The 22,786-nt window shown below is 35.9% G+C and overlaps 2 protein-coding genes across 2 annotated transcripts in view; one reads left to right on the forward strand and one right to left on the reverse strand.

The window, feature by feature from the left end:
• The window catches only part of cenpp (centromere protein P), a 304,546-nt gene extending 302,966 nt beyond the window's left edge, over positions 1-1,580 (forward strand). The window contains exon 9 of the mRNA XM_073072681.1: positions 1,271-1,580. Coding sequence (XP_072928782.1) covers positions 1,271-1,392 — 122 coding nt within the window. The 3' untranslated portion in view covers positions 1,393-1,580. The remainder of the gene's footprint in view (positions 1-1,270) is intronic.
• Positions 1,448-22,786, reverse strand: part of ippk (inositol 1,3,4,5,6-pentakisphosphate 2-kinase) — a 125,785-nt gene continuing 104,446 nt past the window's right edge. Inside the window, exons 10-13 of the mRNA XM_073072678.1 lie at positions 20,569-20,719; positions 9,299-9,398; positions 7,357-7,436; positions 1,448-6,331 (exon numbers count right to left, since the gene is read on the reverse strand). Coding sequence (XP_072928779.1) covers positions 6,106-6,331; positions 7,357-7,436; positions 9,299-9,398; positions 20,569-20,719 — 557 coding nt within the window. The 3' untranslated portion in view covers positions 1,448-6,105. The remainder of the gene's footprint in view (positions 6,332-7,356; positions 7,437-9,298; positions 9,399-20,568; positions 20,720-22,786) is intronic.

The raw sequence follows: 22,786 nt of genomic DNA on the forward strand, positions 1-22,786 counted from the left end.
ACATTGTGGGTCAAAGGGCCTGTAATGTGCTGTAGATTTCCATGGTCTTTGTATTAATCTCCGTTGTCGTTTCAAAAAGCCAGTGACACAATAACAGATCTGATATTGTCAGTTAACTAATACTTAAACTTTAGTTTGAGATTGTACTCTTGCTTGAATGCAGCTGTAAGCAAATCACTTAAAATCAAGATTGTTTGGAGACCAAAAACAAAAATATGGAGGGTCAGACAAGGAACAATAAATGAAAGGTACAGCCATTAAGAATCTGAACTTGATGAAAAGCTATTAATAACCTACTTGAACCAATATCAACTATGTCATATCAACTATTTAAGTTCTTAATAGATTCCTGACTAAAAGGGTTGAACCAATCAATAATTATTCACATCAAAAACGTTTATCTATTCTTATAGACAAGGTCTATGATGATATTTTTCAGCTCGTCATAAAGTGGATCCCAGTTGACCAAATGTGATGCTGGTTCTTTCAATTCTCTAGTGAATATATGTTTTTCTTTTCTCCAACCCAGTCTCTAAATTTTGGCAAAGGTCATTTTTGGAGACACTACAACTAATTTTAGAAGGAATGCATTTAATTTCTGCATTAGCACAAATGCTACAATAATTACGGTAGATTATTATGAATGTGCAAGCAAGAAAATTGCATTTCAAGTCAGTAAAATAACTGAAAATGCTGCAAATAACACAGCAGGTCAGGCTGCATTTGTTAGAAGAGAAACCGACTTAAAGGGTCAAAGACCCTTGGCAAGGACTGAAAAGGAAACAGCAGTTTAAGTTTCAGAGGGTGGGAGGGGTTATCTCCAGGTCTTCTGACTCTGCATTTTGAATATCCTTTATTCTTTTGTTTGTTTTTGTTCTTAAATTGCTCTCTTTTACTCATTTAATAGATAATCTTGTTTACAGCTTATCCCTATGGTCATCCCTATGGTCACCCCAATCTTACCCTGGCAGATATACCTCACCTCCCCCATTCACTGTGCAGTTATGGAAGTTCCATTAGCTTTCATTTCCCTGCCAATTCTCACAAAGTGTGTTTGACCTGAAATGTTTCTCTTCCCACATATGTGGCTAGACCTGGTGGGGTAAACCAGCATCTGTAGTTTATTTTCTGGCACTTCAGATTTTACTTTAGTAGACATGGTCTATGGTGCAACTTGAAATTAAACCACAAATTAACAATTGCTTTGTTTTTCTAATCAAGTTTTAACAATTTGAGGAATTTATTTAAATTGTGACTATTTTTTTCACAGCACTCAACTTCGATACAACGAAGGTCATGGATAGTGCCCCCAAAAGCTTTAGACATCTCTTACACCTACATGGAATCGAGGCTGCTATTGAGTGTTTAACTGAACTGTGCGAAGAACCCTGAAATATGGGATTAATGCATACTGCTGTGCATCAAAAGGAAAATTCATAGAGAAAAATCCATTCTACTCATTTATTAAGGGTACTAGTACATCAGGACATGCCACAACTACAATTAATTTCTCCTATGGCACTGTCACATAAAAATAAATATGCATTTAAATATAAATTGCCGAAGAATATTTACAAATACTGGGACATTTCTATTGCATTTGTACAAGATTTCTACAAGTCATCTGTCATGTAGTAGTCTGAAATTAAGGAAACTACATTTGAAAGTTAAGTTTATTCTTACAATGGCAGTTCAATTCACAGCTTTTAATAAGTGCTGAGTATATAATAACTCAAGTACATAATGAAATAGTGGTTAGTACCAATGACAAAATACATTATCAGTTGTAATTGACATTTTTACAAGTAAATCAGGACCAGATCAAATTAAAATTCTCAATGGGATGTTTACAAATCAGTAATCTTTGAATGTCTCACAATAACACAAGGCACTATAGTCATAAACAAGTAGGAAATTGCTTGTTATATCTTTTCAAAAGGCCATATCCACACTATTCCATAAGGTAGAATACTGCAGTTGGAGATTATATACATGTATTATGAAGCATATCTTCTCACCCTCTTGTTGGTTCTGTCAATAAAAAAATGATTCAACACAATTTAAATACTAAATAAATCAATTATTCAAGCTAAGTGGCAACAGATAAAAACCACAGGTCCAAACTACTCAGCCACATTCACAATGCTCTTAAAGTCCATTAATATTCATGTCAAGTTACTGAAATCTTATTTTGAAAAACTGATGGGTAATGCAACAGGAACAAAATGATGAACAGTGATTGATCACTTTCAATATCTAGAAAGTACAATTGGAGATGTCTGCACTAACTGAACTGCAAAACATCTCTCCAATCCAGTTAAATATTACTTACAAGTGTAAATTCAAATGGCACTAAACATTGGAGGTATGATTGCCAACCATTCGAACTAAAATGTTTTGTCCAATTCTAAAATGTTGCTTGTGAGCCAGCAGCTGGAACAGTAACAATTTTAATTGAAGACCATTATTTTAAACTTATTTACTATTGAAACATTTTAAAACAAATTATACATATTTACAGAAATTAATCATATCCAAAATTCAAGTCACCTGAAAACAAAGCAAAAAGTTTACACTATAGAATTAAAAAACAATTTACCTAAAAACTCACATTCAAGTCATGTATATTGTTTCTCAAGTAGAGTAAGCAATCCAGTATCTTGGCTAATTTTGAAATCACAAGTGGTGTTATTATCACAGAGAAAATATTAACATTAATATAAATACAATACTGGCATTCAACATAATGGATGTTGACTTAATTTGCTTCATTTGGACAGGTAAAGAAGTCAGATTCATTTTTCTGTTTAATTCCAGTGGAAAGGAGCATGTGCTACTGATACAAATGCTTCCCTTCAAGGTTGCCAGAAGCAAAAAATTAAAAAACCTCATCTAACAATCATCAAAAGTTTTTTGACCAGATTTGCCCATTTAAATATCAAAAACAAAGTTAGCACCTAAATGAAATTATAACAGATTTAACACCATTATAAAATGGGAAATTACCTATACATTGTTTTGTACAATGACATTAGTGCAATTTGAGCTAGGTAATATTAAGAACAGGATTAATGTTAAATGCAACTACCAGGGGAAAAAAACACTACTGATTGTCCTAGAGACAGAATGCAGCCTAAATCTGAAGAGTAATTAAATCAAATTGTATTGAGTACACTCCTCAAGCATTCCATTCCACAACGAAGTCTTCTGGGAAAGTACTAGGATCAAGCATTATCCTCATGGTTATTTGGTGCAGATATCAAAAAAGAAAATCTGAAAAACTACATATCGTTTGTAATATACCTCTTCAAAAATCAGTGATCACACAAAATGTTTTTCCTTAAGAAAGCCCACAATTTTACTTTATTAAGCCCAGATCACTCTGTTTATTTATTCAGAGATACAGTGTGGAGTAGGCCCTCTGAGCACCTTCCCCCACCCCCCCCCCCCCGACAATCCCAATTTAATCCTAGCCTAATCATGGGACAATTTACAATGACTAATTAACCTACTGGGTACATCTATGGACTGTGGGAGGGAACCGGAGCATCTGGGGAAAACCCACATATTCCATAGAGAGGACGTACAGAGACTCCTTACAGAGGATACCAAACTCCAACACGTCGAACTGTAATAGTAACTCGCCTAACTTTTTTGGACACTATTTTAAAGTGGTTTCTGATTCTGCTATCAGGTAATGCAAAATGCTTCGACTGCCATTTTTAAAATTCAATAGGATAATTGTAGAAAATAAAATCGCGAATAATTTCACCTTCTTTTAATCCTGATGGGCAGCATCTGCTTATTACTGTTCGAGAAAAATGTAAAATAATGGCAACATAATGGAAAATCAACATGAATACAGGACCAAGATGTGAAAGAAAAACTATCTTCTCAAAAATGTGGAATTGATTCAACTTCTCTTCAGACATACAGTAGAAAACTGTACGGTCTTCACTATAAAATTATTATATGGGTTCAATAATGCATCAGTTCAACTCACTCAGCTAGGAGTCAGGAGAAAAAGAATAATCTTAAGCATAATGAACCAGATAAAGAGAGTCCACAAACATCATAGAAACAACATTTAAATTCTACTTGTATATGTTTTCAAAAACCAACAAAGCTCATGCAAGTTCAGAAATTTTGGATCGATGCACAGCTTTAGCTCCACAAGGAGATAATTGACATATTTCAAGAAAAGTTGGTAGATGGCATCAAAGGAAATTAACTGGTAAAATGGTTCAAATTATTTCATGCAAAGTTATGTTACCAAGGCCCATTTTCATCTCAATGTCACATGAAATTTGCTATGTCCATTCCATTCTCTTTTAATTTGCACTTACAACAGTTTGTGACTGTTCTATTGTTTTGTCCTGGATCTATGCTAATCCTATTCCTTTTTTATATAAAAGAACTCTCTTCATGCCCCTTTATCACTTTTCCAAAAATGCCTCAATATTTATTCCCCAAATCCCCACTCTCCCACCACTTGTCACTCCCTAGCAACTCACATTTTTCCCCTGTCCTAAGAAGCATCTGTTTCCACTGTTATGCTGTCACAAACATAGCTCAGAAAATTGTACATGCGGTAACTGTCAGCAATAATTGATTTCCTTTTTCAGCTATTTCACATATTTATTCCATCAACAATAGTCCATCTTTTAACTATTCACTTCTCATGTACAGCTGATAACATTGTGTAGAGCCTAATTTAATGCACATCTAGATATTACAATTTTGATTTTGGTCCCATGGTACAAAGTCATTGTTTCAACTATGACTACTTTTTTAATCTTATTAACTTTAGAATGTATGTGCACCTTAGAAAGCAGCTAAGAGCACTGATGTTTTAATGCCTTAAACTGAAAAAGCATGGGATCAAATAAATACCTGTAGTTTCCACAAAGTACATTTGAGTGAAGAAGTTGCAGAATCCACATATCAAAGTCATAGAGGGATACATCATGGAAACAGGTCTTTTGGCCTAACAGCATCCTCCCCGATAGTCCCAGTCACATTTAACAATTGCAAAAGAAGTTTTTACTGCTGCTCCAGAGCAAACATTACTTGTTATACAGCATACCTACTACTTGCAAGAAAATAACTCCAAGAGAGAGCCACATAAGGAAGAAAAACACATGCTAACTACAAGCTTAATTCTAACTCTGAAGTTAGGGACATGTTTAAATAATGATGATGCATCCTTGCCAATCTCTGTTCCTGAACTCTATGACTACTAATCAGCATCCATGGACTTTGGAGCAATATTAAGATTTATTTTCAAACATTATCTTAACATAGGAAGCGCTCTTTCCACTTGGTATTTTTGCTAAATACAAGAGATCCATGGTTCTCTACTAAAAGCAGACTCGAAGGGCTAAATGGCCTAATTCTGCTCCTATATAACTATAATTTCAGTGGCACTTTTCTTAAGTGGTTAGATCATATTTAAAACATTTAACGGTTACAATTATCTGCACTAACTGCAGCAAATTTCAGTGACTGACAAGACAAATCTGGCACAAACTGAAGCTGTAGAAAAACAAACTGCAAAATCTAGCAGCAATTTGAATGATGAGCCAAAGTGGAAAAAAGTTTTAATCAAGTTTATGACTACACCTGCAGCCTTGAACTACATTTGAAAGCATGAAGAAAACTAATAGCAGCGGTGAAAAACGCCTTTCCTTTATTGTTAATGGAAAATTCTCTTGTAGTTTTCAATGTTCTTGAATTATAGTTGTTTACTTTCAACTGCTTTAAAAAGCTCGCTTCACAATCTATACTGACATAACTTGCCGAAATACATCTTAGAAACAGATAAAATGACTGTGTTTAAACATAATCTGCAGTTTCCCTTCTAAAGATAGGTACCACACTATTCCAAAAGAAAAGCTGTCCTTAGTGCTATTATTGAGGAAGAACATGCTTTTTTGAATGCAAATATCCAATCTAAATTTTGATAATGTTCAAAATCCAAAGCTAGTCTTCAATGTACAAAATCTCAAGTTTATTTCCTAAACTTCACATACTAGAGAGTATGGCTACTAAGTCAGTGCAGTCATTTTATTAAATATTACATGAATATTTATGCCCAACTGAAACTCACACAGAATGAAAAAATAATGTGCATTCTTCATATCCTCTGTAGACATTAGGATTGGTAACATCTTTCTTGGTCCTTGTATTTTGCAAATAATAGTTTATGATTTTCCCATCTAATTTATACTGGTGTGCAATATTCTCATATGGTTTGGGGTCCAAATCAAGAATAGAGATGGAATATGCAAATGATGTCCTTGAGGTCCTAATTATGCTACTTGGTTCAGGTCTGAAAAACAAATGATAATTTGTAGATATTGTTAATTATTAGACTAGACAGTAAACAAAATCAAACAGTACATACAGTACAGGACCAGGCCCCTCAGTTGACAATGTCTGCACCAACCATGCTGCCAATCCAAACTAATGCCATCTACTCTATCTGTATATGCTCCATATCCCTCTATTTTTTGACTATTTACTTGTCTGTCTAAATGCCTCTCGAACCTCTCGAAGTTGCTTCTGCCACTTCTGCTGGCAGCATGTCCCTGGTACCTATCACTCTACAAAAGAAAGACTTGCTTCCTAAATAAAATTCCCCTCCTTGAAAGATATGCCTTCTAGTATTTGATAATTCCACTCTGGGAAAGAGACCGGTTACTCTAAACCTATAAATACAGGGGAATTAAGGTCAAGTCAGAGTCTAAACCTCTGCTCTATTACTGAAGGCCAGCGACAAAGACATAGGACATCCATGGTCGATGTTGGGTCAGCAGACCAGTATTGCCCACCCTGCCTCGAGTCAGTGAGTTATTGGCGGGTTCCATGTGAGAAGCAAGAGGAACTCCCCAGCTATATGAACTGATAAAACCTAAATTCAAGGCCTAGTGTATGGTGCTCAGTGAGTTCTGGGGCCAATGCTGAGGATTGAAAATCAAAGTCATTGAGAATTCCAGAAGCTGAAGCCTGATGTCCGAGCACACAGGAAGCTGAAGGCCAAAGACAGCCAGTCCTGGGGTTGGAGGACTGCGTATGTGCATGGGTAAGAAGGAGGAACAGTGCTTGTTGTTCTGTTACTTGTTATGCTCTGTGTTGTTCTGAACTACAGCACATCCTTGGGAGGATCTTTTGTTTAAAAAAATGATACATTTCACTGCACGTGATAAATAAACCTGAATCTCGAACCAAAGAAATCTTCTACCTTGCCCTTATTCATTTGCACTTTACAGACTTATATATACTAGTTATTTCTATCATTTACTGATCTTTAAATTTGATCTTATTTTGATATATTTTCAGCAAGAAACCCCTTACCTTTCCTCCAGAAGACAAGGAGAAAGTGCAATCATAATGGAACAATCCTTGGCTGTTGTAGCAACCCTGTATTGATGTATCTGTTTACAGAAACAAAAGTATTTCCTGGTCATAACTATTTTTGGATGAGATTATAAAGGCCACAACTTTTACATCAAAGTGTTTACAGACCAGGTAAAGATATGGATCAGTCTAACTAATCATTGGGTCCCTTTATGAGAATTCTAACAGAATGAAGAAATACATCCAGCTGAATTTTAAACATTTTCATGAGTCAGCTGTCAGTTCTGCTTGTTTTAATAACTTACCCTTAACTCAAGCATTTAAAAAATAGCTAATACCATTGGAGGGGGATACACAATGCCCTACAAGACATCTTTAAATGTGAAATACCCTTGGAGAGTAAGACCATATATTTTGCATATATACCTCAAGAATGGTTGAAAAGAGATAAATATTTAATGAATATACTGTTGGTGGCTGGTAAAAAGACTCTTACTAGGAAATGGTTATCACAGGAGAGCCCGTGGATGGAAATTACAATGGACATTTACAAAATAGAGAAGATAACAGCATCTGTTAATCATAAGCTGGAACAATTTGATTCATACTGGGAATGTTGGGGATAATGCCTCATAGGCCTGATTTTATTCTCACAAATCAATGAATCTGTTTTAAAAAAAGATCACTCCCTACTTGTACATAGCTCTTTCCTTTTGCTTGTTTCTTCTTTCCACTCTTTTCTATAAGTGTATACCCCAGATAAGTACTTTGTGGAGATTTTGTGATATATATGTACAATGTCTGAAATACATCTTATGGAAATGTTTGTTTGATGAACTTCAATAAAGAAAATTACAAAACAATTTTTTTTTAAAAAATAGCTAATACCAATAAATTCAATAGCCCAAATCTGTCAGTTAATTAATTACTGAAGCTCCCTTGGCAGAGTATGCAAAAAAAAGTAATTAACAGAATTTGCATCAAAGGTCAGACTGACAGTACAATTTAATACATCTCAAAATTCCAGCTCACATGAGTAAGCCTCAAGAAATATTTGCAGCTGCAGACCAGTGAGTGATTGTTAATTTTCTGCAGATTTCCAGCAGTTACACTGGAATATATAGGGATTATTTCAAAAGACAAATATAAATTCCTCTTTACAGATGCTGCCTGAGCTGCTAAGTTCCTCTAGCATCTGCAGTCTCATGTCTCTCCATCACTGAAACTTGTTCATTTAATTTTCCAAGTAACCAACAATCATATTTTGTCCAACAGTTGGCTATAGAATTAGGCCAGGAACTAAGCTCACATTAAGGTTAATTCGACAAGATTCAGTAACTGAAAAAGTATAATTATCAATTCATTAACATTTTGGCACAAAAGGAATTAAGCCTACAGGACTATACCAATGGCCCAAAACCAACCTAACCTTTTCCATCAGTTCTGAAAACAATCGCAAGTCAGCTTGCTTGCACGATAGTAGTCAGTCATGACAGAACTTCAGCTCCACCACTAGAGTGCACGCTAGCTTTATGCAGAATCCAGCAGCCGAGAATAAACATAGCAGATACACATCCCGTACTGCCCTTCACCTTTACATCAGACCCCACTGACTTAGTGGGAACATCCAATTTGATTGAAAAGTCACATTTAGGTAAACAGTTTATTTATTTTTGCCTGTAAATGCCTTTGAGTTGTAAAGTAGATTTTTAAAAAATTTTCTTTGACACCTTTTGAACTCTAAATTTTACAAGCTGTAAGAAATACATTAAAAACAGAAACAAAGGCTGGAGACTATTTGGACCTATAGCTCCATAAAAAGTTAATGTAGGATGACAACTAGATAGTACAGATCATTATGTCTCCAAAATCAACAGAAATTCACTTAATTTTGTTTTAAATAAAAATAGACACTGCACATTAAAAATATTAATTTTACCTTTCGGGCTGCATAGTCCACTGTTTCATCATCTTGTGAAAAGTCTGATAGACTTTCATAAAAAGATTCATCATAAGGCCCATCTAAATGTAGCCTACTCCTGCAAAGGGACAAATGGAAATAACAGTTAACTAAATCTATGAAAAGTTATATTAAATCAACTCTTGACCAGTATAACAAATAAGTGCACCTTTCTCAAGGTTTTATTGTTTTAAAGAAGAGAGAATATTGAAAAGTATCTGAGGAAAGAGAAAACGTTAATATTTTGAGTCATCTGAACATTCTGACAGAAGATCTCTGGCCCAAAATGTTAACTATTTCTTTTCCATGTACACTATGCCTGCTGAATGTTCCCATAATTTTTTTTTCAGATTTCCATAATATGCAGATTTTTTCATCTTTATTAATAAGGAAATATGTAAACGAAGTATTAACCAGTTAATTGTTGCTGGTGTCATCATCTTCCTTCCTTTGTTCTGCTTTCCACAGAAGTTAAAACAGACACTACAAACCACACTTTCACATTATTGTAAATAGTGGATAACTATTACTACATCTCATTTAATTAGAAAGTTGATGAGATTCATATAAAAACAAGGAAAAGCTTTAAAGTCACAAATTACTGAAAAACCCTTAAAATTCACACAATTGTACTGAAACATGAGTATTCTATGATAATGATATGTAACGTCCAAAAACAACATGCCGATTGATTTTTGAGCAGGCAGTTCAGTTCCTGAAATAATCAAACTGTTTAATATGCGTAGAGAACAATACCAAATCTAATTATTATAAGTAAATGCAAATACCCGAAGTAATAATTTTTAGTTGTAGTTCCAGGGTTTCCACCCCAAAACCCTGCTACATCTTTCAAAACAAAGGAACAACATAACTAGACTGGACTTGAAAAATAATTCTTGTTAAAGATAATTTTGCCTGAAATACAAGATTAGTGAAGTTAGAGAGAAATTTTTAGTCACATGTAAAAGGATTGTTTAGTAAAATTATTTCTTTAACCAATAGTTTTCATATGTTTTATGCCTGGTAGTTCACAACCTTATTACTTGGAAAATCAACAGAGCACAGCCTAGAACACTTCAGCATCACAAAATTGATATAACTTCACAATATTAATTGATTAATTTGCAAATAACAACACTATTATTCTGTTAGCATATTATCATCAAAACTTCAAGAAAATTATCTGGCAATGGGAAATATATGTTGCTCTTGCCAGCAACAACCATTTTCCAAGACTGAATTTCTTCAATCTTTAGTCTTACAGCACCCTCAGGTGGTGCTTCCTCAGAAATCTTTTTTGGTTATTGTAAACCACTTGAAACAAAACACAAAAATAATTTCGGATTACTTGAGTCATGTAGGAATTTGAAAACAAAACAAGAAATTAACTTTTTTTTTAATATAATGCATTTAATTGCACTTAATTGTGCCTGATGCTTTGCAATAGTTCAAAGCTTTCTTTTCTTTTTACAATATTTTTATTCAGAAGAAAAAAACATTTACAGAGTGCAACACATAGATACACCTCAACATAACTTGTGTACATTCATATATTGTAATAAAATTGATCAAAATGTTATAGCTTAACACATAAAGGTATACCACTCTGTAATCAAAAATTTGTGAAAAGGTATGGAATACCTCCCGCCAAAACTTTTCAATTGTAGGGCAAAACCAAAACATATGAATTAAAGAGGCATCAGCAGAGTTGTATTTATTACGAAGTGGAGAAACATTCGGGTAAAAACTGGAGAGCTTCTGTTTAGAAATGTAAGCTCTATGAACCACTTTAAATTGTAGAAGAGAATGACGAACACAGAAAGATAATTTATTAACCCGTTTAAGAATTTTATTCCATCTATCATCAGAAATCTGACAATTTAGGTCATCCTCCCAAGCTTTTTTTATTTTATCTAAAATAAAATTTTAAAAAAGTCTTGTCTAGAATCAATTAACGATAATAGAACCATTAACAAAACGTTTTAAATTTAAAAGATCGTCCAGTAAATTTTTATCAGGACCTATAGGAAAAGTAGCTAATTGGAAACGTAGAAAATCTCTAATTTGAAGATATCTGTAAAAATGTGATTTTAGGAGTGCAAATTTATTTGACAATTGGTCAAATGAAGCAAGAGATCCTGAGATAAACAGGTCCCAAAAACACTTAATACTTAATTCATCCCAATCTTTAAAGACTTTATCAGTCATGGAAGGGATAAAAAAAAATTAAGGAGAATGGGAGATGATAATGAAAAATTCGCTAAACCAAAAAATTTTCTATATTGAGATCAGATCCTTAAAGTTTGCTTAACAATTATGTTATCTGTTGTTTTATTTGCTGAAAAAGAAGAGTATGATCCAAGAAGAGAGACAATAGAGGAATTTTTTACAGAATTAACTTCTAAGGAGACCCATGATGGGCAATCTTTACAATAAATATAATAGGACCAGAAAGTAATATTCCTTATATTGGCAGCCCAATAGTAAAACCTAAAATTAGGTAGGGCTAGTCCACCCATCTCTTTATTTCTTTGTAAGTAAACTTTACTTAAACGAGCTTGTTTATTATTCCAAATATAAGAGGTTAAAATTGAATCTAAAGAATCAAAGTACGTCTTAGGAATAAAAAATAGCTAAGGCCTGAAAAAGATATAAAAATTTAGGAAGAATCTTCATTTTAATCGAATTAATTCGGCCAATTAGGGATAAAGAAAGAGGGGACCATTTAGAAAGCGCCTTTTTCACATAATTCAATAAGGGGTTTAAGTTTTCTTTGAATAAATTCTTGAAGTTTTTAGTCATTGTTACACCTAGATATGTAAATTGACTTGTAACAACTTTGAACGGAAATTTGGCATTTGAAGATATTAGGTCATTTAAAGGAAATACCTCACTTTTATGTAGGTTCAGCTTATATCCTGAAAAAGAACTAAACTGGGAGATTAAAGAAAGAACCAAAGGTAAAGAAGTTACAGTGTTAGAGATAAAAAGTAAAATATCATCAGCGTATAATGAAATTTTATGAGACATACCTTCCCTTAGTATACCAGAAATCTCCTTAGATTCTCGAAGTGCTATTGCTAAGGGTTCTATAGCTAAAGCAAAAAGTAAAGGACTAAGAGGACAACCTTGTCTAGTTCCCCGCTGTAATTTAAAGGGCTTAGAAATTTGGGAGTTAGTAATAACCTGAGCGGTAGGAGACAAGTAGATTAATTTAACCCAACGAATAAAATTAGGCCCAAAATTAAACTTTTCTAAGGTCTTAAAAAGATAATTCCACTCAATCCTATCAAAGGCTTTTTCTGCATCTAAGGATAATATACATTCTGATATTTTTTTGGATGGTGAATATATCACATTCAATAACCGACGTATATTAAAATGTGAGTAACAATTTTTAATTAATCCTGTCTGGTCATGTGATATAATAGATGGTAGAATATTTTCAAGTCTTCGCGCTAAGATTTTGGATAAAATTTTTGCATCAACATTTAATAAAGAAATCGGTCTGTATGAAGAACATTCAGCTGGATTTTTTTTTAAGAATAACAGAAATAAAAGCTTCATAAAAAGATTGAGGGAGTGTACCTGATTTAAAGGACTCTGATAAAACAGAGGATAAATAAGGTGTAAGTAACATAGTGAAAGTTTTATAAAACTCCCCAGGAAAGCCATCAGGTCCTGGGGTCTTACCAGAATGTAAAGCACGTACAGCCTCAGCCACTTCTTCATTGGAAATAGGCTGATCTAACTGTGTTAGACTATCAGCAGACAATGTAGGAATGTTGATATTACTGAAAAAAGCATTCATATAGGTATCATCTGAAGAAGAGTCAGACTGATAAAACTTAAGGTAAAAGTCTTTAAATACGTTGTTAATTTCAGAATGGTCGGATATCTTAGTTCTATTATCTTTAAAAATTTATGTGATTTGACGATTAACTGTAAAAGATTTTAAGCGATTGGCTAATAAACTACCAGTTCTATCCCCGTGAATGTAAAATTGAGTTTTCTCTCTCAACAGCTGTCGTTCAGTTGGGTAAGTCAGCAGAAGATTATACTTGGATTGGATTTCAATACGCTTATTATATATACTTGGATCTGGAGATAGGGCATACTTTCGATCAAGATCTTTTAATATCACTGCTAGGTCAGACCTTTCTTTGTCAGCTTTTTTCTTTAAACAGGTAGAGTAAGAGATAATTTCTTCACGAATATATGCTTTAAAAGTATCCCAGACTATATTACCAGCAGTATCTCCTTTAAAATTTTCTTTAAAGAAAAAAGTAATATGGTTTTCCAAAAACTTTAGAAAATTTTTATCAGATAACAATGATAAGTTGAAACGCCAACTTCTATTTGGTACAGAGTAAACAGGTAATCTTAAAGCCAGAAGCACAGGTGCATGATCAGACAAAGCAATCTCCTTATAATCACAGGATCGTACCAGTGGAAGCAAGTTTCTATCTATAAAAAAATAATCAATCCAAGAGTACATATGATGAACCTGAGAGAAATATGAATATTCCTTTTCTTGGGGGTGTAAAAAAATGCCACTCGTCAAGAATACCACATTGAGATAAAAAAGATTTAAAAAGTAGGACTGATTTATTAGTGACAGGGGTTTTACTTGAAGAGCGGTCTAATATAGGGTCCAGCCAAAAATTAAAATTTCCACCCATCACTAAGGAATACCGATTCAAATCAGGCAGAAAAGAGAAAAGACGTTCAAAGAACAAGGAGTCATCTGTATTTGGAGCGTATACATTCGCAAAGACAATTAGTTTATTCCCAAGACTACCCGAAACAATAACAAAGCGCCCATTGTATCAGAAATTACATTATGTTGAATAAAGGATACATTCTGATCAAACAGGATAGAGACGCCTCTCGATCTAGATTGAGAGGGTGAGTGAAAATGTATACCCTTCCATCCTTTGAAAGAACGTGAAATATCATCTTTACGAATATAGGTTTCTTGGAGAAAGATTATATGAGTTTTAAGTTTCCGGATATAAGAGAAAATCTTATTTCGTTTGGCAACAGGGTTATTTAGACCTTTCACATTAAAACTGAGTATATTAATAAAAGAATCCATCAAGTATCCTTTAGTAATGTATAAAAGGTAATCACAGACATGTAGATAGTGAATAAGTAAAACAGTAAAAACATCCAATCAGCTTTATAGAAGAACCCATTTCCCCCCCTCCCTCCCCCCAAAGAGAGAAATCAGCCAAGGGAGGCTGAAGACTAATTCTAACGTTCCCAACCCAAAACTCCAGTGGCTCCAGAAAATATATATGTATAGCTGTGCTGAATAAATGATTGTAAATATATATATACATACACAAAAAAAATCAAAGTAAATAAGTTTGCTAATTATGATTTAAAAAAATGGGAAAATATAAGTATTAGTCTCGGTAAAAAAGGAAAGACAGATAAGGAAAATCAAATATGGAAAATCAATAAGTAAAACAACATATACTCGCGGGTGCAAAAAAAAGTAAAGAAACAAATAGAAGATCATTAAAAAGGGAAGCGGTTTAGATGGCTTCCTACATAACACTGAGAGAATATAACGTATTGTTTAAAAAGAGCTGCGAAAAACAGCAAAAGAGAAAATGGATGCAGTCTGCCTGCATGTTTTGCATAGTTTGAAAGATAACAAGGCGCCAGTTACTTAAACAAACAAATGATTAAGACTTCGTAAAACCAAGAAACTTTGTTATCAACAAAACGCCAATTACTTGATTGAACACGTGAAATTAAAACATTTAACATAAAACAACTCAAAGTTGAATTTAAGGATGGAGACTTTGTAAAAGTTTCTTAGCTTCTTCAGGCTTCGTAAACCAAGAAACCTTATTACCAGAAGTAGTAACCTTGAGTTTACACGGATCTCTGAGAGAAAGGCGACAGCCAAGCTTAAAAAGATCAGACATGACCTCTTTAAAAGCCTGTCTAGCTCTTAGAACTTCCAGTGGATAATCTTGAACAATCCGAAACTGTTGATCACGAAATTGTAATATACGTTTCTTCCTTGATTCACAAAGAATCTGTTCTTTAATCTGATAGTCATAAAAGCGAATGATAATAGAGCGAGGTTTGGCAGGATCCCAATTAGGTGGGGTAACTCGGTGAATGCGCTCAAATTTTGGTAGTTCTGATAATATATCAGGGAATAAATCTTTCAACATTTGAGCACAAAAATCGATAGGTTGATTACCCTCCAGTTTTTCAGGAAGTCCAAGAATTCTGATATTGCACCTTCGGTTCCTGGTCTCCAAATCTGTAAGTTTCTTCAGTAATGTGTCGTATTTTTTAAGTTGTTCCTTAGAAATTTTCTTGAAACCTTCAATATCCTTCTGCAACACCGGCAGAGATTCTTCGTGTAGCTTAATACGAATTTTGTGGTCATTCACAGTCTGCTGTATACTTCCAAGTTTCCGATTAAGCGTTTTCAGTTCAGATTTAACCAGGTCGAAGGAATTCTGTAACAAATCAAACTTGGATTCCAAATCATCCAGTTAATCCAATTTTTCGAGTTTCTCTGACATTTTTTGAATCATTTCAGTCAAAGTCTCTAAAGTAGTCTCTTTTTTTGACGGCTTTCTACTCATGTTGCTCTCACCGAGATAGGTTTAAACAGCAAAGTAAGCAAATAATTTTGGAGCACGTAGCTAGTGCAACCTACTCCATTACAGCCAACAGAAGTCTCCACAACAAAGCTAAAAATGTTTTATTGAAGATTTCATTTGCACTGTTTTCTGAGGCTTCTCGCCTAACTGTCCAACAATAATCGGCCAGTGTTAATGGATTTCAGTTGCCCTGATGCCATTTCTCCATGACCACAATGTCTTAGTGAAACCTTTCACCATACTCATCACTGACAGGGCAAAGATTTGTAGGGAAGAAGTCTAAATGGGAATGCAGAAAATGAATCTTTAGTGTCATGTTGCATTTCATGGTTTTGTATGCTTGAAGCAGGTTGTCAACCAGCTGCATGTAGTTTGGTGTCCGTAGTTGCCAATAAAATCTTCAACTACATCCTTCCATGCACTAGAAGTTCCTCAAATTGCTGGTCATCGATGAGCTGACTGATTTGTGGACCAACAAAAATGCCTTGCTTATTCTCGACATCAGTTATTCTGGGAAACATCTGTCTCAAATATTGAAATCCTTCATGGATATTTTTGTGCCTGGTGACAGCAAATTCCATTCTTGCAGTCTTGAACCCAGTAATTCTGCTTTTGCCTTTCACAAACCCAAGTCTCTGACCAGGTCATTTGACTCCGACCGAGTTATCACTTGAGGCTCACTTAACATAATGGGTTCAAAATCTGTATCAGTATCAGTGTTGTTTTCCATCCTGGCTCATGCATCATTGTCTGCCTCCTCTAAACTCCATGTCTCTGGTACCTTCAGTACTGGAAGACTATGGTCATGCAGCACAGGTTTCATGGCTGGCTGAAGGGTGCTTGGGGTATTCAATGAATTTCTTGTTTTTAGCAGAGAAACCAGACACACTAGTCAGAAAGAAATAGCAGTATGTCACATGATCCTTCAGCTCTCACCATATCATCAGGACGGCAAACCACATTGATTTCTGCGTATCTTTGAACCAAACTCTAAGATCAACAACAAATACAGAAGGGATAACAGGGGTCATGATCTTTCAAGAATCACTTGAGTCTGGCCTGGTTCTGGAAGACTGGAAGATTTCACTCCACTCTTTAAGAACGGAGGAAGGTAAAAGAAAGGAAATTATTGGCCAGTTAGCCTAAGCTCAGTGGTTGGGAAATTGTTGGAGTTTATTGTTAAGGATGATGTTCCAGGGTAGTTGGAGACTAATGATAAAATAAATCAAAGTCAGCATAGTTTCTTTAAAGGGAAATCTTGCCTGACAAATCTGTTACTTTCTTCGAGAAAGTAACAAGCCAGGTGGACAAGGGGAGGCAAGTTTAACGAGATAAAAATCCTATGGCATTACAGGAAAGAATCTGGCATGGACAGAGAAATGAATGGCAGGCAGGAGGCAGTGAGTGGGAATAAAGGGAGCCTTTTCTGGTTGGCTGTCAGTGACTAACGGTGTTCCTCAGGGGGTCAGTAGTGGGACCTCCACTTTTCACATTCTTTGTCAGTGATTTGGATAATGGAATTGATGGCTTTGTGGCAAAGTGCAGATAATATGAAAATAGGTAAAGGGGTGGGTAGTGCTAAAGAAGCAATGTGATTACAGCAGGACTTAAGACAAATTAGAAGAATAGGCAACAATGTGGCCGGTGGAATACAGTGTTTGAAAATGTACGATAACGCCTTATGGTAAAAGGAAGAATAGTGCAGACTATTATCTACATGACGATAAGGTTTAAATATCAATGGTATAGAGGGACTTGGGAGTCCTCGTGCAAGACTCCAAGAAGGTTAATTTACAGGTTGAGTCTGTGGTAAAGGTGGCAAATGCAATGTTGGCATTTATTTCAAGGGGAAAATAATATAAAAAGCAAGCAGATAATGTTAAGCCTCTCTGGACTCTGGATTGGGGATTGCCAAACGTTATGTGGATTTTCTGGTGTAGTCTGTTTTGTCATATGCTTTTGTGATATCATTCTGGAGGAACATTGGCTCATTTTTTAAACTGCATTGCATCTGTGGTTTCTAAATGACAATAAACTGAATCTGAATCTGAAGACACTAGTCAGGTTGCACTTGGAGTATTGTCAACAGCTTTGGGCCCCATATCTCAGAAAGGATGTGTTGTCATTGGAGAGAGTCCAGAGGAGGTTAAAGAGGATGATTCCAGGAATGACAGAGTTAGCATATAAGGAGCATGTATGGGGGTTGAGTGAGATTTGGGATCAGTCATGATGGAATGTTGGAGTAGATTCAATGGGCTGAATGGCCTAATTCCGCTCCTAAATCTTATGTCGTATAACCAATATGAGGAGCCTAGACTTTACCCTGGTCACCAATTTTATCCCCAAAGTAGAACTCGTAGGCTTCCTTAATAAGAGGAGTTATGCTCTGTCTGACATTTAAGCATAGTTGCTAAAAATATCAGAGAAAATATTGCAGCTATTGCAATATTAGCAAGACATTTTGCTATCACAACTATTCCTAAGAATAGTTAATTTATTATAATGAGTACACATAATCTGTGTAGAACAGTGTGTGCAAGATGCTTTTATAGCCTCTCTAAAACCTGTACTGCCATACAGCATCCACCCTGCCTAAGCATGCCACGGCATGCCTGGACAAGATAGAAAACTTTTCTGCTTATATTGTGGGCAACATTTTAATTGACTTGAATTATGAAATAACAAATATAGTCGATTTCAAAATGAAATAAATGGTGCGTTATAGGGAAATTTCATGGTGATTTTCATGATCAGCAGCCCAAAATCCACTAAGATACACCCAAAAGTATCCAGAAAGCAAAATCTTTGTTGTTCAGTGAGATTAAAGGAGCTAATTGCAAAATTTACCAAGTTGACAAATATTAAAGATAAACTACCTACTGCTTGAGACTAGAACGATCACAGTCTAGAAGCAGCCTTAATCAAATAGAATTTAACATGGATTGGTAATTGGTACCAAATAGAAAATTATGTATTTTGGGTAAAGTAGCCTGTGAGTTTCTATAAACATTTGTGCAGGGATAATTACAAATGCCTGACGAACATATTGGAAAACATTTGAAGAGATTACAAATGTAATATATTTGTAGGATAAATGAAGGGGGTGCAGTGGATGTTGTATATTTGGACTTTCAGAAGGTCTTTGACAAGGAGCACTCATGAGGCTGCTTATCGTGTTAGAAGCCATGGTATTACAGGAAAATTACTGCCATGGTTAGAGCATTGGCTGATTGGAAGACAGCATGTGAGAATAAAGGGATCCTTTTCTGGTTGGCTGCCAATGACTACTGGGGTTCCACGGGGTCAGTGTTGGGAGCACTTCTTTTTATGCTGTATATCAATGATTTACATGACTGAACAGATGACTTTGTTGCCACGTTTGCAGATGATATAAAGACTGGTGGAGGGGCAGCTAATGTTGAAGTAAAAAGTAGGCTACAGAAGGATTTAGACAGATTAGGAGAATGAGCAAGAAAGTGGCAAATGAAATACATTGTTGGAAAATGCATGGTCATGCACTTTGGTAGTGGAAATAAATGTGCAACTATTTTCTAAACAGGGAGAAAATCCAAAAATCTGAGATGCAAAGGGACTTGGGAGTGTAAAGTGTAACTTGTAGATTGAGTCAGTGGTGAAGAAGGCAAATGTAATGTTAGCATTCATTTCAAGAAGTCTAGAATACAAGAGCAAGGATGTGATGCTGAGGCTCTATGAGGCACTGGTGAGTCCTCATCTTGAGTATTATGAACAGTTTTGGGCTCCTCGTCCAAGAAAAGATGTGCTGGCATTGGAGAAGGTTCAAAGGAAGTTAACAAGGATGACTCTGGGAATGAAAGGGTTATCATATAAGGAACGTTTGATGGTTCTGTGTCTGTACTTGCTGGAATTAGAAGGATTAGAGGGGATCTCACTGAAACCTTTCGAATGTTGAAAGGCCTAGATAGAGCAGATGTGGAAAGTATTTTTCCCATGGTGGGGGATTCTAAGACAAGAGAGCACAGCCTTGGGATAGCGGGGCATCCATATAAAACAGAGATGCGGAGAAATTTCTTTAGCCAGAGGGTGGTGAATTTCTGGAATTTGTTACCACAGGCAGCTGGGGAAGCCAAGTTGTTGGGTATACTTAAGGCAGAGCTTGATTGGTTCTTGACTGGACATGACTTCAAAGGTTACAGGGAGAAGGCCAGGGAGTGGGGCTGAGGAGGGAAACAGGATCAGCCATCATTAAATGGTGGCGCAGACTCAATGGGCCAAATGCCCTATTTCTACTCCTATGTCTCTTGGTCTGATATGTAACGTCATACCTTTACCTTATGCAGGCAAATAATGAGTGGAAAGGATTCTTATTTCAAAGGGAATTTTACTAGTTACACAGGTAGACTTAGATAAGACAGGTGAATCCACTGACACATGTAAAGTTCTCCATATTATTGAATTAGTCAAATAAGGTGAAGAGTCCAATTTTGGGTCTTCCAGAATAGGGAATAACAACATATGGCCAGTATATGAAACAGATGGGAAATGTTACTGATCTACTTCACAAAATAAATACTGTAGTTATACAATCTTTTCCACATACCCCTACAATTACATCATACAATTCCAACTAACCTGTCTTTGGGAAATTCTTCTAAGTGCTGTTGAACTCTGAGATATAAAGGATAAATTCCATCTATGTCCATCATATCAAGCATCTGCACTTGAAGAATCTGAGAAAGAACAGAGCCATTTGGCAAGCCCGAATTCTCCACTGAGTGAATATCTGGAATCATATGAGATTTTGGTTTTCTTACAAAATAATTATTACAACAAAACTACAACAGAAAAACTAAAATTGATTTTTATGCTGGACTTTAACAATCTTCCATGCAAGTCACGTTTTTTATGCCTTCATCTTAATAATGTTATTTATGCAAATCTTCATCTGATGGCTCTCATTGTTGAAAGCTGAATACAAGTGTATTACATAGTTTTAGATATGGATTAAAGGCACCTACCTCACATTAACAACACAAATTTAAATAAAAGATTTAACTAGAATATCTGTAATTCTAAACTATCAAGCAATATTGCTTCTTAAAATTTGAAGCAAGCTTTGTCAGGAAGCCCATCCAAGTAGTGCTTTTAAAGAGTGACCCAAGTAAGAACAACTAATGATAGGAGCAAAGAGGACATTTCTAAATTTAGAGTGAAGTGTCTTGATACAAGGTGAGATACAGGCAGCAGAGCTTTGGTTAAACCCATTAACAGGACTGAGGTGGCTGGCTGACATATTGAATATATAAAAGGTATGAATGAGATTTTCAGTAAATGTCCTGCAGTTGGCTGTATTAGAGATGGAAGCTGAATTTTTATTAAGATATGGCACAAGAAGCATTGCTTAGGATAAAAGAGGATGTAGCTCTCAATTCTTTTGATTGAAATCCCCATTTATTCATACACTTTTAAAAAAAAATGCTCCCCAACTACTCACAATAGAAGCAAGACTGAACCCAAGAATGGAATTAATTAGAAGAACATCTGTGGCAGATGATAAAGACAATCAACTTGCAACTATTGGCAGGAGGAAACTGTGGCACACCTGAGACTGAATGTCAAACAACCATAGTGAGTGTGGTATATGTAGAAACTGATCCCATTTAAGCAGACAAGGAAGGGACCTATGGAAAATGGCTTGAGATTGAAAAACAGAACAGGAAAGGAGTTGATGGTGAATATACCATCACCGTTCGCAAAGGTTCAGCATTTTCCGGCAACCCAATCAAATCAGGAACAAGAGATGACTACTCAAAGCTCCAGGAGAGTTTTTTTAAAATTAAATGTTGCAGGCATTCAGCATTTTTCCAGCAGCTCAGTCAAATCAGGAACGAGAGAGGAGGCTACTCACAAGTCCATGCTTGACATCTTAAAAAGAAGCATTCATGGTCTTTCAGCATTTTCCAGCACCCCAAATGATGATTCATTAGCAAGGTCAAATAAAAATAAGGCAGGGACAAGCAGAGCGGCCACTGTGTGAGTAGAGTGGAGAGGCTTTGGCTCATCAGGCTTCAGCAAAGCAAGTATCTGGTAAGTTTCTTCTTTGTCACTTTTCCTCTGTTAGTATCTACTGTAATGAGAATGGCTCTAGGGGCTGCGTTGTGTTATTTGTGTGAGGCGTGAGTAACCACATCTGCACCAAGCTGTAGCTCGATTACCTTCGGAGTTGATAGATGAGAGCTACAGAGAAGAAGTCACCCCCAAGTTGCAGGAGGCAGGTACCTGGGTGACTGTCAGGACAGTGAAAGGAAATGGTCAGCCAGTGCAGAGTACTCCTGTGACTGTTCCCCTCAATAATAATACTACTTTGGATAGTGTTTTTGCTGGGGGGGGGGGGGGGGGGTTGATGATAACCTACCAGGGAAACCGCAGCAATCAGGTCTCTCGCACTGAGTCTGGCGCTGTGGCTCAGTAGGGAAGGTGGGGGGGGGGGGGGGGGAAGGGTGGTGAAGAAGACTGCAATAGTGATATGGGATTCTGTGGATGCAATTGACACGCAGATGGAATGTTGCCTCACAGTTGCCAGGGTCAGGGACATCTTGGATTGGGTCCATGGTATTCTAAAGGGAGAGGGTAAGCAGCCATAAATCTCGGTACATATTGGCACCAATGGCATAATGTAGGAAAGGGGAGGAGGTACTGAAGAGCAAATTTAGAGAGCTAGGCTGAAAGCTGAAAAGCAGGGCCTCCAGTGTATTGCTGCCTGTGCCATGCGCAGGTAAGGGTAAGAATAGGATGATCTGGCAGATGAATGTGTAGCTGAGGAACTGGTGCAGGGGGCAGGGCTTCAGAT

This window comes from Hemitrygon akajei, chromosome 19 (genome assembly GCF_048418815.1).
Source record: "Hemitrygon akajei chromosome 19, sHemAka1.3, whole genome shotgun sequence".
NCBI classification, from domain to species: Eukaryota; Metazoa; Chordata; class Chondrichthyes; order Myliobatiformes; family Dasyatidae; genus Hemitrygon; species Hemitrygon akajei.